This window comes from Panthera pardus, unplaced genomic scaffold (assembly GCF_024362965.1).
Source record: "Panthera pardus isolate Hobbes unplaced genomic scaffold, ASM2436296v1 HiC_scaffold_24, whole genome shotgun sequence".
Taxonomy (NCBI): Eukaryota; Metazoa; Chordata; class Mammalia; order Carnivora; family Felidae; genus Panthera; species Panthera pardus.
The window spans coordinates 21,906,864-21,927,987 of record NW_026526810.1 but is presented as its reverse complement, the minus strand read 5'-3'; the positions used below and the strand labels follow the sequence as shown (position 1 = coordinate 21,927,987).

General features: G+C 37.0%; 1 protein-coding gene across 3 annotated transcripts in view; it reads left to right on the top strand.

Moving 5' to 3' along the window:
• ETFA (electron transfer flavoprotein subunit alpha) overlaps positions 1 to 21,124 on the top strand; it is an 82,365-nt gene that overhangs the window by 11,816 nt on the left and 49,425 nt on the right. For all 3 annotated transcript variants that reach the window (XM_019441354.2, XM_019441351.2, XM_019441352.2), the window contains exons 2-9: positions 4,129 to 4,275; positions 6,963 to 7,044; positions 7,148 to 7,230; positions 12,471 to 12,570; positions 14,584 to 14,694; positions 15,577 to 15,678; positions 16,021 to 16,089; positions 20,871 to 20,953. In XM_019441354.2, coding sequence (XP_019296899.1) covers positions 4,129 to 4,275; positions 6,963 to 7,044; positions 7,148 to 7,230; positions 12,471 to 12,570; positions 14,584 to 14,694; positions 15,577 to 15,678; positions 16,021 to 16,089; positions 20,871 to 20,953 — 777 coding nt within the window. The remainder of the gene's footprint in view (positions 1 to 4,128; positions 4,276 to 6,962; positions 7,045 to 7,147; positions 7,231 to 12,470; positions 12,571 to 14,583; positions 14,695 to 15,576; positions 15,679 to 16,020; positions 16,090 to 20,870; positions 20,954 to 21,124) is intronic.

Below are 21,124 nucleotides of genomic sequence, written 5' to 3'. Positions count from 1 at the left end.
GATTTTCTTAATATTTTCTTTAGCTTTAGTGTAAGAATACAGTGTGTAATACATATAACATACCAAATATGGGTTAACCGTTAACGTAATTGGGGAGGCTCTGGTCCAACAGTAGGCTGTTAGTTTTGGGGGAGTCAAAAGTTACATGTAGATCTTTGACTGCACCAGGGTCAGTGCCCTAACCCCTATGTTGTTCAAGGGTCAACTCTATATATTTTGGTTTAGTTAATTTGGTTAAAGCAAAGCCGAGGAGCCATTCTGGGAACCCTGCTTGCCTAGTTCTCACTTCATCCTATGTGGTGGTTCCTGAGATGCCTCCCTGGAACTCTTAGCTTCTTTATATGGAGTGTAGTTTGAAACCTTCTGATCTAGTTCATCTCCCTCAATTTGCATGTGAAGAAACTGGGCTCTAGATTGAGGCATATCATTTTATTTTTATTTTTTAAACAATCTGATTTTTTAAGTCTATTTATTTTAAGAAAGAGAGAGTGAGTAGGGAAGGAGCAGAGAGAGGGAAAGAGAATCCCTAGCAGGCTCCACACTGTGGGGCTCGATCTCACAAACCAGGAGATTATGACCTGAGCTGAAATCAAGAGTCAGACACTTAACCAAATGAGCCCCCTAGGCACCCTACAGCGTAACATATTAAAGGCTACAGGCCAATTTCTCCTGCTAAACACAACTATTATTGCTGCATTAAGCCATATAACCATGTTTAGGTGCTGTAGGTTTTCTTTACATGGTATCTGAGGAATAGAAGGTAGAACACTGAGTTAGAAGGAAGCTTAGTATTAAAAAAAATAATAAGAAAGAGTCAATTGATAATGTAACATAGAGTGTTGGGGCTCTGGGTGGCTCAGTCAGTTGAGTGTCTGACTCGATTTTGGCTCAGATCATGATTGTGGGATTGAGCCCCATGTTGGGCTCAACACTGAGCATGGAGCCTGCTTAAGATTCTCTCTGTCTCCCCTGCTTTCTCTCTCTCTCTCTCTCTCTCTCTCTTAAAAAAAAAAATAATATAGAGTGCCTTTGTGATGTATATAGTACTTAGTAAAGATTGATAAGGCAAATAAATGAACTGAGTGTGTTCTTACATATATTCTTTTGTTGTTGTTTACTCTTATAATTTTGAATAGTCTTTTAAAATTTTTTTTATTTTTGAGAGAGAGAGAGAGAGAAAGAGACAGAGTCTGAGCAGGGGAGGAGCAGAGAGAGGGAGACACAGAATCCGAAGCAGGTTCTAGGCTTTGAGCTATCAGCACAGAGCCCGATGCGGGGCTTGAACTCATGGATCGCGAGATCATGACCTGAGCTGAAGTCAGATGCTTAACTGACTGAGCCACTCAGCCGCCCTTGAATAGTCTTTTTAAAAGAATATACTGTGTCCCCCTAGGAGTTCTAAAAAGCTTGAGGATTCCTTGGGAGGATGGCCTACTTTATCTTATGATAGGACTATAATTTATAGCAATTATGGGCCTTCTGCCACCAAATCTTGGATTTATTCTTCAAATGGTGATGGAAATCTCATAATTTTTATAGTAAATGATGTGTGAAACATAATCAAAAATATGGTGTCTGATATATATTGGTAATAAGTAGCTTGTTACTGGCAATTCTTGTGAAATGTGATTTAAATCATAAATTATGCCATTGAGTTCTAATTAGAGTTCTTTGCAAGATACTGTGCTCTTCTGATTAAAAAAGAAAAAGTACTATATATTTCTACAGATGTGTATTAAAAAACAAAAACAAAAAACATTGTAGCAGACTCTTTGAATAGGCCTGGTATTTGCCTTCTAAGAACTTTCATTCCCTCCCAAGAATTGTGAACTGTTGTGAATTGCCACAACTTTCTGGAGAACAGTTTGTGCCAGTATTAAAAGCCTTAAAAGTATGCCTATCTCTTGATCTAACACTTCTAGGAATTTGTCATAAGAAAAGAATCATAAGATCTGCATAAATATTTCTAACCTTAACTTTAACCACTTCCTATAAGAAGGCAATTTTTTTTATCGTTATACAAGCAGGTACTCAATCTGGCAACAACAAAAGTCTCATTTTCCCTCCTTTACTTGCTTCCATTGAGTGAAAAAAAAAAAGGAGGGAAAAAAAAAAACAAGAAATGCCATCCATGATACATAATGCAGTGATTTCTTCCTCTGTCATGTCCCTAGAGTCTCTGGTCCCCAGCTCTGGGATTGGTTCATCAAGGATAGAGGGGGTTAGAGGACTGAGGAGAAGGTTGAGGATGAACTGGTAAAGGTAGAAAGCTTAGGGGAGGAAGGGTCCCTGTTGGAAAGTTGCACAGAATCTGGCTTAGTCTTCTATGCAAGCAGAGAAGCTAAAGTCTGGCCAGGTTCTTTTTTTTTTTTTTTTTTTTTTTTTTTTAATTTTTTAAATGTTTTTATTTGTTTTTGAGAGAGAGAGACAGAGCATGAGCAGGGGAGGATCAGAGAGAGGGAGACACAGAATCTGAAGCAGACTCCAGGCTCTGAACTGTCAGCACAGAGCCTGATGTGGGGCTTGAACCCACCGACCACGAGATCATGACCTGAGCCGAAGTCAGATGCTTCACTGACTGAACGACCCAGGCACCCCATGTCTGGCCAGATTCTGATCAGAAGAGTCTTTCCAGACTGAAACAAACTCTCATTTGTTGAGGATGAGTGCGAAGATTTAGCTATGAGGATGGTCTTCCCTGCATTTTTAAAAAAATGTGTTATTTATTTATTTATTTATTTATTTATTTATTTATTTATTTAAAGTAATCTCTGCACCCAACGTAGAATTCAAACTTACAGGCCTGAGATCAAGAGTTGCACACTCCATTGAGTAAGCCAGCCAGGTGCCCCTGCATTGTTTTTACAGATTACAGAACTGGTTAAACTGGTATGCTCATATACTTAACACCAATAAAAAGGAAAAGTATTAAAATATAGCAATAGGTATTTATAGTATAGTAAATGAAAACATAAGTATTTTCCAAATTTAATTGTGTAATGAGCATTGTAAGTCCTATGCCTCCCTGCCTTTCATTCATACCCTCCTGTGTAAATTTCCAGCTCTGGATGTAAATTTTATACCATGCTTCCTTCACTCCAACTCCATATCAAAGATTATTGCTGAATTAAGCCATATAACCATGCCATTTGATTTTCAGTGCCCATTTTTCTCATTTCTCATTTCTCATTGCAGTTTTTCACAAGGATAATTCCACAGTTTTCTTATTTTCTTAGACTTTGTCACACCTGTGGTACCCTTCCTTATGTTTTCACAAGACAGGAACACCTGAGCTTGTTCCTTTCTTACCCTTGATTCTGTGCGTCATGATCTGCAACCTCCAGCAGTTTGGATCTCTTCATTAACTGAAAAACTGTCTAATAATTGTATGTAACAGGTTTTATTTCCCTTAAAATCTTTGAGCACAGTGAGCATTCTTATTCATTTTTGTGTTCCTGATGTTTGAAATTATTCCAGATGACCATGAGCTTGGTCTCTTGATAGTCCACAGTAGATATAAGTGGATACTGGTTGGTTCCAAGATGCTGTCTGCAAGCTTCTTTTTTGAATTCAGAAGCATGTTCAAGCAGTTGAAACCTGAGCAAAATTACTGTGTAGCATTTAAAGACATTACATTATTAGTTATTTGGGTATTGAATGCATTTTACGTGAAGCAATAGAAATCAACTTTAGTAAGTGTTCTAACCCATTATTTCTAGATATACTGTATCTTTAGGAGTTTGCTGCAAGTGAGTGTAATTGGCAGTAGTTTGATTCCTGGTTTGATAATTAATCGGTACAACTTAAGAATTTTAAATTTAGATGTATTTAGCAGTTTCTCATTGAACATACAGTATTGAGAAACATATATTAATGGGAAAGTTGTTTTGAAATAATTAAATTTTTCTAATAGTAGAATATAAATGCATTTTCTGTTTTAATTAAGAATATTAGTAGTAGAATGATAGACACAAATAGCTTAATTTTTGCCATTGAGCAAGTATTTTATGAATATATAGAACTGAGTGTTGTGTACAGTTTTCTTTGAGGCACACATACTTAATAATTAGAGTTTTGAAGACCCTGTTTGCATTACAATATTCTTTTTCACCTTTTTTTTCCTTTTAGGCCTCTTTGTTACGATTTCAGAGTACCCTGGTAATAGCTGAGCATGCAAATGATACTCTAGCACCCGTTACATTAAATACCATCACTGCAGCCACACGTCTTGGAGGTGAAGTGTCTTGCTTAGTAGCTGGAACCAAATGTGACAAGGTGAGAAATTTTTAAGGTCAACCATAGCAAATATAATCTCCATCAAGAGACAGGGAAAGATGGCAACAGAGAATTATGCTGAAGACTGTAACCCAAACTGGGCTCTAATCCTCATTAAATGGCCAATGTCACAATCATTACTACGTGTGAAAAAGGAACTAAAAGGTTTGCTCACTAAGCATTTTGTCTTTTGAAATGAGGTAAAATACTTGATTTAGTTCTCCTGGCACCATCATATGCCATCAGGTACCAAGTAGAATGATAATATTTGAGTCCCCTTAGAGGTTAATAGCCGATCTCTTTTTTGTATTGATGAATATACTAGCTAATTGCTTTTAATTCCTGAAAGTAGGAAATCTGGACAAAGTATCATAGGTGTTAATTTTTAATTGGTATAAGAATTCAGATGGAACTACTATGCTTTTCAAACTGTAGCTCTGACTAAAAGATGTTCTTAGTTTTTGTTGTTGAAATAAGATAATAGCTTTGTAAACTAACCCCTGGAAAGGTACTGTAACAGGGTTTGCAGGCTCTGTACCACTGGGCAGCTGTGTAGTTGAAATCATGCTTCACTTCAGTTGAGCCACCAATTCACTCCCATCCTGTATAGAAGTTACCAAGTGTGCAGTTGGGGACTTGGACCTCAGAGGAAGAAATCTGGAAAAAGCATGTTTCTTTTTAGAGGATTTAATTTATTTTTTTATTAAATGACATTGATGAAGAGCATGTAATATAGCGCAGGCTCAGAATACTACTGTCACTTTTGTCTAATTTCTTACATGAAATTAGTATCTTGAAAGAATGTATTCTTGCAGGTTTAGGGTTAAGTTGTGTGGATTACTTTGCCTAAATCCTGCTAACAACTGTTGAATCTTATTTATTTGATAGTGACCACAATGTATGATAAAATGGCTAAGCTGTCTTTTTTGGTTGCCCTGTATTCATTCATTCATTCATTCATTCACTCGTTTGTTTTTTTTATAGAGAGCGCAAACTGGGGAGAGGGACAGGGAGAGGGGAAAGAATCTTAAGCAGGCTCCACGCTCAGTGCGGACCCCGGAGCCCGATGCAGGGCTCAATCCCATGACCCTGGGATCATGACCTGCGCTGAAATCATGAGTTGGATGCTCAACTGCCTGAGCCACTCAGACACCCCACCCTGCTTTTAGATATACAAGTTCTGGGTTTGATTCTTTGGCTGTGATTTTAAATAATTATTCTAATATTATTTTTTAAATATTTGAAATGCTATTTTATTTGTACTATTTTGAGAAAAAGCAGAAATAATCTTCTCTTTAGTTACATTCTTATTGTTTTGTCACATTCTAATCTGAAAGAAAAATAATCAGTATCTGCATAAAGAGACTCCATTAACGGCTAGGCAGATTTCAGTTTTTTGTAACTATCTATCAAAAGCAGCAAGTGATTCTTCTGTGTAGTGCCAGAAGTTTTTGCTGGTAAAAAAGATAATTTTGATAGTACAAGATAGTCTGCCAGTGATCTGCCAGTGAATTCTTGGTTCAGCAGAGGTACTCTTGCAAACTTGAAAACAGTGAATATTGTTGCAATCTTACCTTCCATTGATGGGGCAAGAGGAATAGCTCTTTATGCCTACTCGTCAGTGAATCAGTAAACAAGAAGACAAGACCATAATATGATTGTTATGTCTCTGCTAAAGCAGAAATCAGTCTTGCTGTAATTAGACAATTAAAAGGGGGAATTCTAATTATCTTCTATATATAAGAAATCCGAGTGGTTAAAATTTTATGCTTTCCCAGAATTTAATTATAATTCCACACAGGAAAAATGAGGAAATAAAATAAAAATTATTTAGCTTCATCATAGATAAATAGATGTAGGTGGGCAGGAGCTCAGTAGTTGACAATGGACTATTATATAAGACTTCTTCTATTGCCTAGATTCACTAATTTTAACAGCAGAAATTATTATTATCAAATAAAGTACAGTGTCCTGTAAACAAATGTGGTTAGGTCCTGTTCTTTACCTCTAGGAAACCCTGAGTCTGAAATATATTGGCTGTGTTATTACTGTATGTGTGAGACCGAGAACCTAAGCATTGCCTCATTTTCACCATTTCTAAAATGATGAATTTAACACTTACATTGAGTGAAAGGTAAAGGGCACAATCTACAATTAAATTTGAATAGAGAGCTGTGCTGATTTTGGCTTACCAGATAATACTTATTCAAAGTAAGAATTTTTATTTAAGGTCAGTTGGTAGTAAGATCAGTTGGCCTAAGTTTTGTTTTTGTTTTTGTTTTTTGTTAAAGGGTTTTCTTTTTTCCCCCTAAGTTGCCCTTTTTCTATTAAAAAAAAATTTTTTTTTTTTTACTGTTTATTTTTGAGAGAGAGAGAGAGAGAGCAAGTGAGTGCAGGGGAGAGGTAGAGAGCGAGGGAGACACAGAATCCGAAACAGGCTCCAGGCTCTGAGCTGTCAGCATAGAGCCTGACGCAGGGCTCGAACTCATAGACTGCGAGATCATGACCTGAGCCGAGGTCGGATGCTTAACCGACTGAGCCACCCAGATGCCCCTAGTCACCCTTTTTCTAATAAGAACAATTTCTATAGTTGACCCTTAATATTTTATGCTCTGTTGGTATTTGTAGTGGTGGCTCTATTTGTATCTTTCTGTTAGATGGATAATTAAAAACTCTTTTAATTATAGGTGGCACAGGATCTCTGCAAAGTAGCAGGTGTAGCAAAAGTTCTGATTGCTCAGCATGATGCATACAAAGGCCTCCTTCCAGGTGAGATTTTTCCATTGGAAAAAGTGTAATGTCTAAATTATACTTGAATATAAGAATATGAAAACATTATGAAGTGTATTTATCAAATGTGTTTAATTCTTAGAGGAACTGACACCATTAATTTTGGCAACTCAGAAGCAGTTCAATTACACACACATCTGTGCTGGAGCATCTGCCTTTGGAAAGGTGAGAAGATTGAGAATGTGGAATCTGATGTCATTATTTGGAAGGGTTATTAGATTTCATTGTGCTTGAAATGTACAACAGACTGTGTTTAGGTAGCTAATCCTGGCTTTCTGAATTAATATGGTAATAGTTTTGCTAAAATGTATTCTTTTAAGACTTTGTTACAATTTCTATAAAAATGCCACCTCCACCTTTTCAAATTTTGTCATAGAGACAACTCTGTGCTTTCAAGATTTTGTCATAATTTATTAGAATGCTACTTCCAGAGTTTCAAATTTTGTCATGGACAAAACTCTAGGATATTTTTAAAAATTATTTTTCTTTAAGAACAATGTTGAACTGTCTCTGTGTGTGTGTGAATGTCATTGTAGTCGTAACCCATCTTAAGCAATGGTTTATTTGGGTGGCTGATAGATATTTACAAAGGCCAAATTCTGTCTACTTGGCGGATTTGGTAATGGCTGTGTGGTAGTTGAAAACATCCTTAGGGTAAAGAAAACTATAATCTGATCATGTGCATTGTGATATGTCTGAAGAAAGAATGTGCTGTCGGGCAGTTAGTTATCTGCATGAAGTTTTAAAAAAGGGGGAAGCTAAGTGGGAGCCCAAGAGAATTTGTCAGTGGGTTGTTCTTGCTCTCTCTGTGGCCATGGGTATTCTAGCTCCCTTTTATCCCATTCTTAATAAGCTGCTGTTTTTAGTTTTTGTTTTACTTTTAAAGATTATAAATTAGTTGTACACAAATACATTTTTATTATAGAGGGTGCATGTAGTACTGAGCAGTATGCAGAGCAGAGCAAGGTATCAAAGTCTCCCTTTCTTCCCAGCTCCCTCTTCCCGCTTCAGAGGTACAGGTGTTAACAATTGTACGTACTTTTAGTCCTGCTGCTGTGGATTTTGAAATTGTAATACCTGTACAAATTTTTTTTACTCCTAAGATAATATAACATGAATTATTTTGAGACTGGTGGTTTTTACTTAAGAATGTGTCCTGAAAATATTTGCTCATGTCTGTCTCATTTTTTTGTGGCTGCATAATATTCAATATTTAGCTAAGGATGGACAGTTAGGTTGCTTCTAATTTTTTGCATTTATAAGCCTTACTGTAAATAAATGTCCCTGTACATACATCTTTGTATACATGTGCTGCTATTTATTTAGAGTAGAGCTCTAGAAGTGAAATAGCTGGGTCAAAGACTGTGTGCTTTTAAAATTTTGATATATATTGCTAAATTGCTGTCTTAAGAGGATGTCTTGCCAGCACTTGGTATTATACATTTTAACATTTTCCCCCAATCTGATGGGTGAAAAATTATATTTTGTAACTTTTGCATTTCTCTGATAGTAAGATCAGACGTCTTTTCATATAGTTATTGGTTGTTTTTATTTCCTTTTTTGAATTGTCTTGATTTGACTTTTTTTTCTTTTACTATCATAATTTTGGTGTAATTGATTTTAAAGTTTATTTATTTTGAGAGAGAGAAAGAGAAAGCACAGGAGGGGCAGAGAGAGAGAATTCCAAGCAGGCTCCACACCACCGGAGCAGAGCCCAACATGGGGCTCGAACCCATGAACCGTGAGATCATGACCTGAGCCGAAATCAAGAGTTGGACACTTAACTGCCTGAGCCACCCAGGCGCCCCTGTTGTAATTGATTTTAAAATATTAGTTTGAGGAATAAGATATCTTATTCAAATATCTCTTATATCAAATAACCATGTTGAGTGATTAACAGTGAGCTCCCAACATACTGATCTTGTTTCTTGTGAAATGAATAGTGTTTGTGAATATTAATCTGTGATATAGTATTGCTTCTAGGCATGAATCACTGCAAACCATGTAGAGAACTTGCAGAATAACTCATGTAAATTGGTGTAGTTTGTTTTTAACCTCTAGAATTATCAATTTGAACTCACTAATTTTTTTCTTTTAAGGTTAACAGAATTTCTAGGCAGTAACAATGTTCCACCTACAATGTAAACACAAGTTTAACAAACAATTACTCTTTTATTAGGTTATCACATTGCAGACTATCATACATTTTTCAGGGTTTTTTTTTATAGACTTTAGTGATTGATAGGTAAGGTGAGTCCACAGACATATATGACCTTGGGCTAGTCATTTTACCTTCCTGACGTCTGTTTTTCTTGTACGTAAAATGGTGTAGTTTGATCAAGTGATGTCTAAGATCTATCAAGTAGAGAGGTTAAAAAAAAAAGAATGGGTTTCCTCTGTGGTAGGTTGCCCTTTCTCTGGAAAAGATTAAGTCAGGATTGACATCTCACCACTGTTACAGATGAGCATTGAAGTAAAAGATCTTTGTGGACCATTCTATCTGAGGATTTTGATTTGGTACTAGATGATTTAAACAGATTTCATGAGTCTTGAGTTTCTGTGTTGATGGTTAATCTAAAATCTTGTTAAACCAAAAAAAGGGCATTCGTTGCATCTAATTAGCTAGATTTTAATAGTCTGAGCTTAATTGTGGTGTTGCAACATATGAGAGTTTTGAGAACAAGGGTCACATAATAGTAGCTGGTGCTGTATAGCCTCTGAATGGGTTTGGAATGAAAAAGAGTCCATTAGATGAAGCTGAGCAGTCTGCTCTGTAATAGTCCTTTACCAACTGTGGTTTGAGATTGCATACTTCATACTGGTATGCTAGAATTTAAAAATCTGTCATCCTTTTGTACATGAAAAAACACTGACAGTTGTTTCATCTCTTTCCCTGAAATCATGTGGTCAAGCCTGTTTGGACAGTGTAGAGATAGATCTGTTTACATCTACCCTGTCAGGACATTTAAATGAAAGATCAGATCTGGAGAAACATAAAGCCTTTAAGCACCATGATAAATTTTTTTTCAAGATGTGCTAAATAAAACAGGGATAAGAAGGTACAAAAGGTATTAAAATGCAAGCAATTTAGAAAGTTTAAAACTGTAAAAAGAGATACAGTCTGCACAGCCTAACATTTGTAATAGAATTTGCTCGACCAGATAACAGTATTCCAATAGTATTTCCTGAACAGTTAAAGAAGGTGATTTCAAGAAGAGTTACTTACTGAAGCAGGCTTTAAATATTGTCAAACTTGATTTATTTTAAAAGTAGGCATCTTCTAAACTTATTTACCAAGTTAGAAGTATATTTAATGGCATTTTAATTGTTTTCCCAAATGCTTCATTTTCTAAGAGATCTTAATTTTTCTAATTGTGGTTTTATAAACTGTGGTACTTTTCAGTGGCTCTTCTGTCATGGTTGAAGGAGAACTGCTGTGTAATGAAGGTAAAAATAAACTGAAAGTTAGAAAATCTTTCCTGTTGGGAGATATGACAGGAGGAAAATTGACTCAGGCTGTCAACCCTTGTTAGCATCAATATATATAGAACTGCTTGCTTATCAGATGTAGGGTAGGGACCCAAGAGGAATAGAAGACACAAAACCTCTACCCTGGGGGTGCTTCTGAGTTTAGTCGTGAATCATTATAGTATGTATATTAAAATTATTTTAAAACTAACCACATGTTAGTGCCAATTAAGTAGTGTAATTTTACATGCAAGTGGGTAATCCCGGGAGAATTCTTAGAGAACAAAGATGGTTTGGGGATGGAATTGAGAGAAAGTTGAATACTGTTATAGTGAGAGTTTGCCTCCTGGAGATGGTTTCATGTACCAAGTTCAGGAGATGCCCTGGAATAAGCTCTGTAGAAAGCAGTGTAGAATTCAGCTTTCTATTTGTGTGATAAAAGCAGCACTTCACTTTTTTCATTACACTTAGATGATGTTATCATCTAAGAAAACCTTTGAGTCTAGAAAGTATGGACATTCAGTCTTCACTAATTAACTCTGTTTTAGAGCCCTAGAGTCATAGAATTTTAGACTAGAAGCTAGGAATTACCTTCCTGTTATTTGTGAGGTGACGTAACTGAGACTTTGGGGAAATCGTGGCTTTCCCAATGATCCCTGCTAGTGAGGGCAAAGTTATCACACATATCTATTCCAGAGATGTTCTGTGCATATACAAGGAAAAGAATATACATTACTTTTGTTGCTTCTGTACATATTATACAGCTGTGCTTCACCTTTCTCATATGGTTACATAGGATTCCATTATACGGATGAGCTATAATTTATAAACCTATCCCTTGTTGATGGGTATTTAGGTGAGTTTTGATCTTTTTTATTGCAATATTGATTTTTAAAAAGGTGAAAATGTCTGCTTTGATACTTTTTCTTTCATATACATTAAATATATACATGTCTAATCTTTTTCAGTATTTGAGAATTTTACTACTCCTCTAAATATTTTTCTATCTTACCTAAATTAAGTAATCCACAAGGGTCACACTTTGTGAGTAATGTTCATTAAAGTGAATATCATATCTTACAATTCAACTTACTGAGTTAAGGTGGTTTATTACTGTAAAACTCATAAAACTCTTAATGTAGTTAGAGTAATGGTAGACTCTTACCTAATCTTTTTTTTAATATGAAATTTATTGTCAAATTGGTTTCCATACAACACCCAGTGCTCATCCCAACAGGTGCCCTCCTCAATGCCCATCACCCACTTGCCCCTCCCTCCCACCCCTCCATCAACCCTCAGTTTATTCTCAGTTTTTAAGTCTCTTATGGTTTGGCTCCCTCCCTCTCTAACTTTTTTTTTCTCTTCCCCTTCCCCATGGTCTTCTGTTAAATTTCTCAGGATCCACATAAGAGTGAAAACATATGGTATCTGTCTTTCTCTGTATGACTTATTTCACTTAGCATAACACTCTCCAGTTCCATCCACCTTGCTACAAAAGGCCATATTTCATTCTTTCTCATTGCCAAGTAGTATTCCATTGTGTATATAAACTACAATTTCTTTATCCATTCATCAGTTGATGGACATTTAGGCTCTTTCCATAATTGGCTATTGTTGAAAGTGCTGCTGTAAACATTGGGGCACAAGTGCCCCTATGCATCAGCACTCCTGTATCCCTTGGATAAATTCCTAGCAGTGCTACTCCTGGGTCACAGGGTAGATCTATTTTTAATTTTTTGAGGAAGACTTTTACTTAATCATAAAGACTATCCAAAAAGTTGTACTTGAAGTTGTAGTATGTCTAAAGATGCATATGAAATATAAAATACTTGAATTAAAACTTCTACAGAATATGCATTTAGAGAATGTTATTGTTGATAGTTGATAGCCATCCATAAGTATGTATGTGTGTAATTCACTGCTTATTTTGCTTTTAGAACCTTTTGCCCAGAATAGCAGCCAAACTTGATGTTGCTCCAATTTCTGATATCATTGCAATCAAATCACCTGACACATTTGTGAGAACTATTTATGCAGGTGAGTACCCAAGGAAAATAATTAATCAACATAATAACTTTTGGTGAATTTTAAAAGCAGAAATTAATTTGAAGATAGGATTTTATTTATTTATTTATTTATTTATTTATTTATTTGATTTTTTTAAAATATAATTTATTGTTCAATTGGTTTCCATACAACACCCAGTGCTCATCCCAACAAGTGCCCTCGTCAATGCCCATCACCCACTTGCCCTCTCCCCTACCCCCCATCAACCCTCAGTTTGTTCTCCGTATTTAAGAGTCTTTTATGGTTTGCTTCCCTCCCTCTCTGTTTGTAACTTTTTTCCCCCTTCCCCTCCCCCATGGTCTTCTGTTAAGTTTCTCAAGATCCGCATATGAGTGAAAACATACGGTATCTGTCTTTCTCTGACTGACTTACTTCACTTAGCATAATACCCTCCAGTTCCATCCATGTTGCTGCAAATAGCCATATTTCATTCTTTCTCATTGCCAAGTAGTAGTGCATTGTATATATAAACCACATCTTCTTTATCCATTCATCAGTTGATGGACATTTAGGTTCTTACCATACTTTGGCTATTGTTGAAAGTGCTGCTATAAACATTGGGGTACATGTGCCCCTATGCATCAGCACTCTTGTATCCCTTGGGTAAATTCCCAGCAGTGTTATTGCTGGGTCATAGGGTAGTTCTATTTTTAATTTTTTAAGGAACTTCCACACTGTTTTCTAGAATGGTTGCACCAGTTTGCATTCCCACCAAGAGTGCAAGAGGGTTCCTGTTTCTCCACATCCTCTCCAGCATGAAGATAGGATTTAGAACAAGCCATACCTTTGCTTTAAATGGACCATCTTAAAGGTTTCTGAGAAAAACCTTAATCTTAGAATTGATACTAGACCATGACATTTCATTCTGTTTGATAGATCCAGAGCACTTTTCTTTCCTGCCTGGTTATTCAGTTTACAGAGTGACGAGATTTTTCCAATCATCCATAAAGATTAGATTCACTGTTCAGTACATTTTGTAAGTGGCACCTGGAGAAGCAAAACTTTTCCATTTTAAAAAAAATAGTATTCTTAATCTTTGCTGCTTCTATTCCATTTCCATCTGCATTAAGAAATTCATTTCAGTGTCTCTTTCGTTGATTGATCTTCTAAGCACTCTGGTCTCTAGTGGGGCTAGAGAAAGCAATGAACTCTTTGTTCTTTCTGATTGAAGTTCTGTGTTTCAATTTAATGGTCAGTTCTCAAATTAGATCTTTCGTCTTTAGTAGTTTGAGGGGAAATATTGGTCAAGTTTAGGTCACTCTTACATGATTGCTAATCCATAAGAAATGTCTTAAATTCTTTTAAAATCCTGGCATATCACACCTCTTGTTCTTTAATACCCTATCATATTTTCATTTATTTTCCTCTCTTAGCATGCATAGTGGCTTCAGTCTTAAGTTGTTGCAGCTAATGTTGTTGAGTTATGGATTGTTTTTGGAGAAGGAAGCTTTTGTTTATATTTCTTTTAGGAAGACCATGCCTTATTAGGGTGGCTGCCTAGTCTATTCCAGTTCCTTACTTCCAGGCAGGTCAGAACTTGTCCTTCTTTTAAAAACATCCAAGGTTATACAAATATCCACTGATCAGTTTTTTCAGTGTTATGGTCCTTTTCCCTGCACTTAGTAGAGGTAGAAAACAATTGGTCCACAGTTATTTCTTCCCTGTTTTCATGAAGTAAATTCTTAACCTCTAAGGAATACATGTCTTTCATAAGTGTTTTTTAAAAATTTTTTTTTTCAACGTTTTTTATTTATTTTTGGGACAGAGAGAGAGACAGAGCATGAACGGGGGAGGGGCAGAGAGAGAGGGAGACACAGAATCGGAAACAGGCTCCAGGCTCCGAGCCATCAGCCCAGAGCCCTACGCGGGGCTCGAACTCACGGACCGCGAGATCGTGACCTGGCTGAAGTCGGTCGCTTAACCGACTGCGCCACCCAGGCGCCCCTCATGAGTGTTTTTTTAAAAATAAATTGTGTATTTCAGGAAATGCTTTATGTACGGTGAAGTGTGATGAAAAAGTGAAGGTGTTTTCTGTCCGAGGAACATCTTTTGAAGCTGCAGCAACAAGTGGAGGTAGTGCCAGTTCAGAAAAGGGTGAGTGTTCATTTGAAGTTCGTATTTGTTTTGTTCCTTGTTTTTCTTTTAGTTCATGGATTATATTAGAGTAAGAGATGGCCTCTGCTTAGATTTCTAATACACAGTGTCTGAGAGCTCAGTCTAAGTAATATTCCCAAGCTTATACAAAAGTAACGTGCCTTTTTCATATCATTTTTGGTACTAGTATAGTTGTTTTTGTAGATCAGAGGGGTGAGAGAAAAGGTCCATTAAGATTAATCTGTTATGTTGATGTTAGGATTTTTTACTTTTCTCTCCATTTCCTATTATAGTACTTGAGAGGTTCAGTGTAATGGAAGGATGTAATTAAAAGTAAATGTTTAGGGGCGCTTGGGTGGCTCAGTCAGTTAGGCTTCCGACTTCAGCTCAGGTCATGATCTCACGGTTCGTGGGTTCGAGCCCCGTGTTGGGCTTTGTGCTGACAGCTCAGAGCCTGGAGCCTGTTTCAGATTCTCTGTCTCCCTCTCTCTGTGCTCCTCCCCTGTACACTCTGTGTCTCTGCCTCAAAAATAAATAAACATTAAAAAAAAATTTAAAAAAAAAGTAAATGTTTAGAGGGTGTTACTCTTTACTGTATACAGTATCTTATTTGAACCCCATAAAGAGAGGGTCATTCCAGTTCTGTAGTAGACTCAGCGAAGTAAATGACTTTTCAAAAGTCGTGTAGCTGATAAGGTAAAAGCTAGAACCCATTCCCTTGAATTCTTTCCAAAAATCCCAGAGAATGAAATGAACACAAAAAATTCACAGTAACTAACAAACTTCAATTTCATGGAATTAATTCTTTGTTTATCTTAAAAATTACTATTATTGAACTTTAACTCGTGGTCATTGTTTTGTTATCTGTATCAATATATACAGCATCAAGTACTTCCCCAGTAGGGATATCAGAATGGCTTGACCAGAAATTAACAAAAAGTGATCGACCAGAGCTAACTGGGGCCAGAGTAGTGATATCTGGTGGTAAGTAGATTATTGTAATTTATTAATTTTAAAAGATACTTTGATTTTAAAATACTTTGATTTTATTAGTATTCATTTTAGAGGAGCATAGGGTTTGTTTTTTTTTTTTCCAAATGTAACAAGTTGGTAAGTTGCAAGTATTATTCCCATTTTAGCAATTAAAATGAAATCATGAGCTTGATAACCCACTTTGGGCTCTTTATTGCACATCTGTATCTCTGGCACCAGGGGGAGCATGGCACAAGTCATCTCTGTAGCTGTATAGAATGGAGTTTGTGTATTCTTTATGGAATGGAGTTTAGGTTTAGTTAAATTTTTTTTCCCCCATCTGTTTTCAACAAGGCCGGGGTTTGAAGAATGGAGAGAACTTTAAGTTGTTGTATGATTTGGCAGATCAACTACATGCTGCAGGTAAGGTTATTTTCTTTGGTAGAAAAATATTCTTTTTTTGTTGGATATATTTTTTCCTTATTTCATTTATACAGAGGTCATTCAAGTCTGCAAATTATTTTGCTTTCTCTGGTTTTGACTTTTCTCTCTGAAATGGTTTTTCTTAGTCTCCAAGTAGCATTCATTGTGGAGACGGTATCCTTATGCTTTTTAATTATTTATGTCACACTCTTATATTTGCCAAATCTTTGTATTTTTTCTATTAAATAATTTTTTTTTTAATGTCAGCTTTAGTGCCTACTTCTGATTCAGGAATGTCCTTGCTTTTCTCTTTACTGGTAGTCTAATATAAACCTCTCCTAAAAATAGAAGTTAACATTATCTAAAAATTGTAGTTAACCAGGGGCGCCTGGGTGGCTCAGTTGGTTGAGAGTCCGACTTTGGCTCAGGTCATGATCTCGCATTTTGTGGGTTTGGGTGCCACATCAGGCTCTGTGCTAACAGCACGGAGCCTGGAGCCTGCTTCAGATTCTGTGTTTCCCCTCTCTCTATCCTTCCCCTGCTCTCACTCTGTTTCTCCCTCTTTCTCAAAAATAAACATCTAAAAAAGAATTGTAGTTAACCATTTATAGAAAAGCTAGTACGTATTAAAAATGTACTGATCAGAGTGGAATGTCTTTTGAAAAGTCAGAAAATTGGCAATATTTTAGTTTTTAATTATAGAACTATTACATGAATATATTCTTTTTTATAAAAAAGTCTCCATTCTGTCTTTCCTTATTTAAGGGTTTTGTGTATAACTTTCTAGGTTTTCCCTATGCTTTTATATGAGTATATATTTATACATGTACTCATAGAAACTGTAATGGCTTTGTCTGAATAAAGGCATGATATTGACTCTTTATGATCAGATGGTGTTATTTGAGGGTGTTTCATTCACTTATTCTTTAATTGAAGAAATATTTATTGAGTGTCTGCCATATGTCAGGCATTATTTTAGGAGCTAGGGAAATAACAGTGAGTAAAATAAGCAAAGTTATGTTTGTATTGGGTGAGACTGGACTTTGTATTAGGTTCCTGTGGCTGCTGTAACAAATTGCTGTAAACTTGGTGGCTTAAAACAACAGAAGATTGTGCTCTCACAGTTCTAGAGGCCAGAAGTGTGAAGTGTGTTGAAATCATGGTGTTGGCAGGACCACACTCTGGGAGCAATCTGTTCATTTCTGTGTCTAGAGGTTTCCCTGACATTTCTAGGCATGTGGCTGCATCACTCCAATCTCTGCCTCAGTCTTTATATCACCTTCTCCTCTGTGTATCTGTCTCACATTTCCTTCTGTATCTCTCTAATGAGGGATACATGTGATGACATTTAGAGACCACCTAGATAATTCAGGGTAGGCACCCTCTCCTAAGATCCTTAATTTTATATCTGCTGCCATGTTTGTTAATACTCACAGATTCTGGGGATTAGAAAGTGAATATATCTTTGGAGGGGCTGTTTTTCTGCCTACCACAGACACTAAACAAAATAAATTAGTAAATAGTATATTAAATTAAGGGTAGTAAACGCTATGAAAAGGATGAGGAGGAGGAGTTTGGAGAGGGAGGGTTTCAGTTTTAAATAAGGTGGTCAGAGGAAGCCTTAAGAAGGAGACATCTGAACAAAGGTTTGATGGATGTGAGGAAGCAAGCCATGAGATCTGAAAGAGAGTGTTTCAGGTAGAGGGACCAGTAAAGTAACAAAGGGCCTGACTAAGGCAGAAGCATGTCTGGTCTGTGTGATGAATAGTAGGGAGGCCAGTGTGGCTGGAATAGGAAGTGCAAAAAGGAAGAGTAGTTAAGAGACAAGATTGGGGGTAATAGACCAGACCATGCCTTTGTAAAGAGATTGTTTTTCTCTGGATGAAATGGGAAACCATTGAAAGATTTGAGAAGAGTCACATGATCTGTTTTGAGTCACATCTAGCTACAGTTTTGAGCACAGAGTATAGGGAAATAAGTGCATTAACAGGGAGATCAATTAGGCTGTTTCAATCAGGTGAGAGACATGTGTGGTTTGGATAAGGTTAGTAGCAATGGATGTGGGGAGAAATAGTTTTGGGATATATAGTTGAAGGTAAAGAACCACTTGGATTTCCTGACAGATTGGATATATATTATGAGAGAGAGGTTTTTTTTTAATTTTTTGTTTACACTTATTTATTTTTGAGAGACAGTGAGACAAAGTAAGAGTGGGGGAGGGACAGAGAGAGACGGGGACACAGAATCCGAAGCAGGCTCCAGGTTCCGAGCTGTCAGCACAGAGCCTGATGCAGGGCTTGAACTCACAAACTGTGAGATCATGACCTTAGCTAAAGTCAGATGCCCAATCAACTGAGCCACCCAGGAGCCCTGAGTACAGACAGCTCTTTAGAGAAATTTTGCTGTATAGGAGAACAGCAAAATGAACATTATTTGCTGGCGGGGGGGGGGTGTGGAATGGGGCCAACAAGGGTGTTACAAAGAGGGGACAAATAATAGCATGCTTCTGTGCTGATGGGAATGCTCCAGTTGAGAGGGGAAAATTAATCATATAGCAGAGGGAGGGAGAGTTGCTGCAGTGATGTCCTTAAGTAGGCCACAAAAAATATTGGTCACAGCTTCAAGTTTATGGGTGTATGTTAGTTGGAGCATGTGAAAGTTTGCTTGTGATTATTTCAGTTTTTTCAGTGAAATAAGAAGCAAGCTCATCAGCTGAGAGTGATGATGTTAAAGAGTATTGGAAGTTTAATGAGAGAAGGAAAACTATGAAATTATAGTTTAGGAAAGAGTGAGAGAATTAAGGCCTATTTATTTAAAGTAAAACCCAGTTAGCACAGCTTGGTGTTGGTGTTTTTCTCCAGTTATGCTGAACTACAGGGGGACAGGTATGGAAAAGGTAAGGGAGGTTGTTTAATCAATTAACCAGAGATGGAGCTTTTTCCAGTTGGGTGTGATGATTTAAGAGGAAGGCAAGGAAATTGCAGGCGTATGCAACTAAGTGATTAGAGTCATTGATCGTAGAATTTAAGCTAGGGTAAAGAAGAGCAAACACAGTGGGAGAGAGGGACAGTGAATAGAAATGTAGATCCCAGTGAGGTCAGAGGATTGTTGGAGTTGGGTATGAAGTGAGTCAGCTGGAAAGAGTAGGTCACAGAGAGACATTGGAAATTGTCAGGGGATTGGTAATTGAAAGTTTGAGGGATATGACCATGGGTGTGGCTGAGGACAGAGATGACTGCAGGAGAGTTGTTTAAGGAACCAAGAAGCCAAGTATTAAAATCTTCGAGAATTAAGACTAGTATTGGAGAAAGTGACAATGACCCAGAAGCTAAAAATCATTGAGAAATGAAGGAGATTGACCTAGTGGTTGATAGATGACACAGCAATACGTGGGTGATTATGATGACATGAGATTCAAAGCTGAAGGCTTTTAAGGAGGAAGGAGGGAAAACTTTCTGAGGGTGTCAATGAGGTGCCCGCCTATAGGCCCAGTGGTATGAAGTTGGTGGCAGATAACATCTGCTGGAGAGGATTGCAGGGGAATCATTGTCCTCAGGGAGCATCTAGACAAATAGGAAGATGGGTGAAGATTAGGACGTATGCAGGGCATTATGGAGATTAGTGTGTGGATTATGAAGGATAACCTTTGAGTCTGGGGCTTGTTGTAGTGACTGATGCAAGTAAAGGGCAGGATGTGATCAGTCATCACTGATCTAGGTAGTGTTGTTGAGACTGAGCATTAGGAGGTAGTGAGGAGTACTATTTGTGACTTTCTCTTGTCCTCTGTAGATGAAGATGAAGAGGATCGGAGGGTCATTCAGCCCCTACTGTGAGAGGGGTGACCTTATTCCCAAGTACAGGGCTCCTTATTGACTCCTGATGAAGGAGGATAGAAGGCTAGTTAACTTCTCATTTTTTTTTTAGATAGCAGATATTGGTTAAAACTTATCTTGTGTTATACGTAACTTGTCTTTTTCTGATCATAGGAAATAATGATATAGTACCTTTCTTCAAAAGTTGTGAAGTTGTCAGGGCGCCTGGGTGGCTCGGTAGTTTGGGCGTCAGACTTCGGCTCAGGTCGTGATCTTGCGGTTCACGAGTTCGAGCACCGCATCGGGCTCTGTGCTGACAGTTCAGAGCCTGGAGCCTGCTTCAGATTCTGTGCCTCTCCCTCTGTCTCTGCCCCTCTCCCGCTCGTGCTCTGTCTCTCTCTCGAAAATGGATAAACATTAAAAAAAAATTTTTAAAAAAAGGAAAAGTTGTGAAGTTATTGAGGCATTTGGGTGACTCAGTTGGTTATGTGTCTGACAGCACGGAGCCTGCTTGGGATTCTCCCTCCTCCCCTCCCCAACTCGTGTGTGCACATGCTCACTCTCTCTCAAAAAATAAATAAATAAACTTTAAAAATCTTAAAAAAAAATTTGAACTTATTGCATAAAGGACCATTATATAATGGCATGCCAAACAGATTATAATGTATGTTTTATGAATGCCTGAATGTCTTTTTGATAAAGCAAGCAGAGGACTTCAGCCAAATTTAAAATCTTAAATCCTTGGGTATAAGTAGAAGGCATTTCTTGAAGTTTTGTGTGTAAAATGCACTAGTACTTCATTTTAGAATTTTTGACCAGTGACAGGAGGATTTTTTTTTTAAACAAGGCCTTTATAAAATAAATTTCTGATTGTACTTGTCGGTGTCTTTCTAATACACTTATTAGTGAATATCCCGACCAGTGGAATAAGAGCTTAAAAAAATGACAAATATGTTTTTCCCCATTTAGTTGGTGCTTCTCGTGCTGCTGTTGATGCTGGCTTTGTTCCCAATGATATGCAAGTTGGACAGACGGGAAAAATAGTAGCACCAGTAAGTATTGCAATAAAATATGCCATCCAAAATTCTATGGAGATAAAAAGTGTGTGTATGTGTATGTGTTTATATTTGTACACTTTATATATATGTATAATTTACTGAATAACTATCTCAGTGATTTATGTTCTATTCAGTGTATCTAGGCAGTTAGCCATTACCATGGTG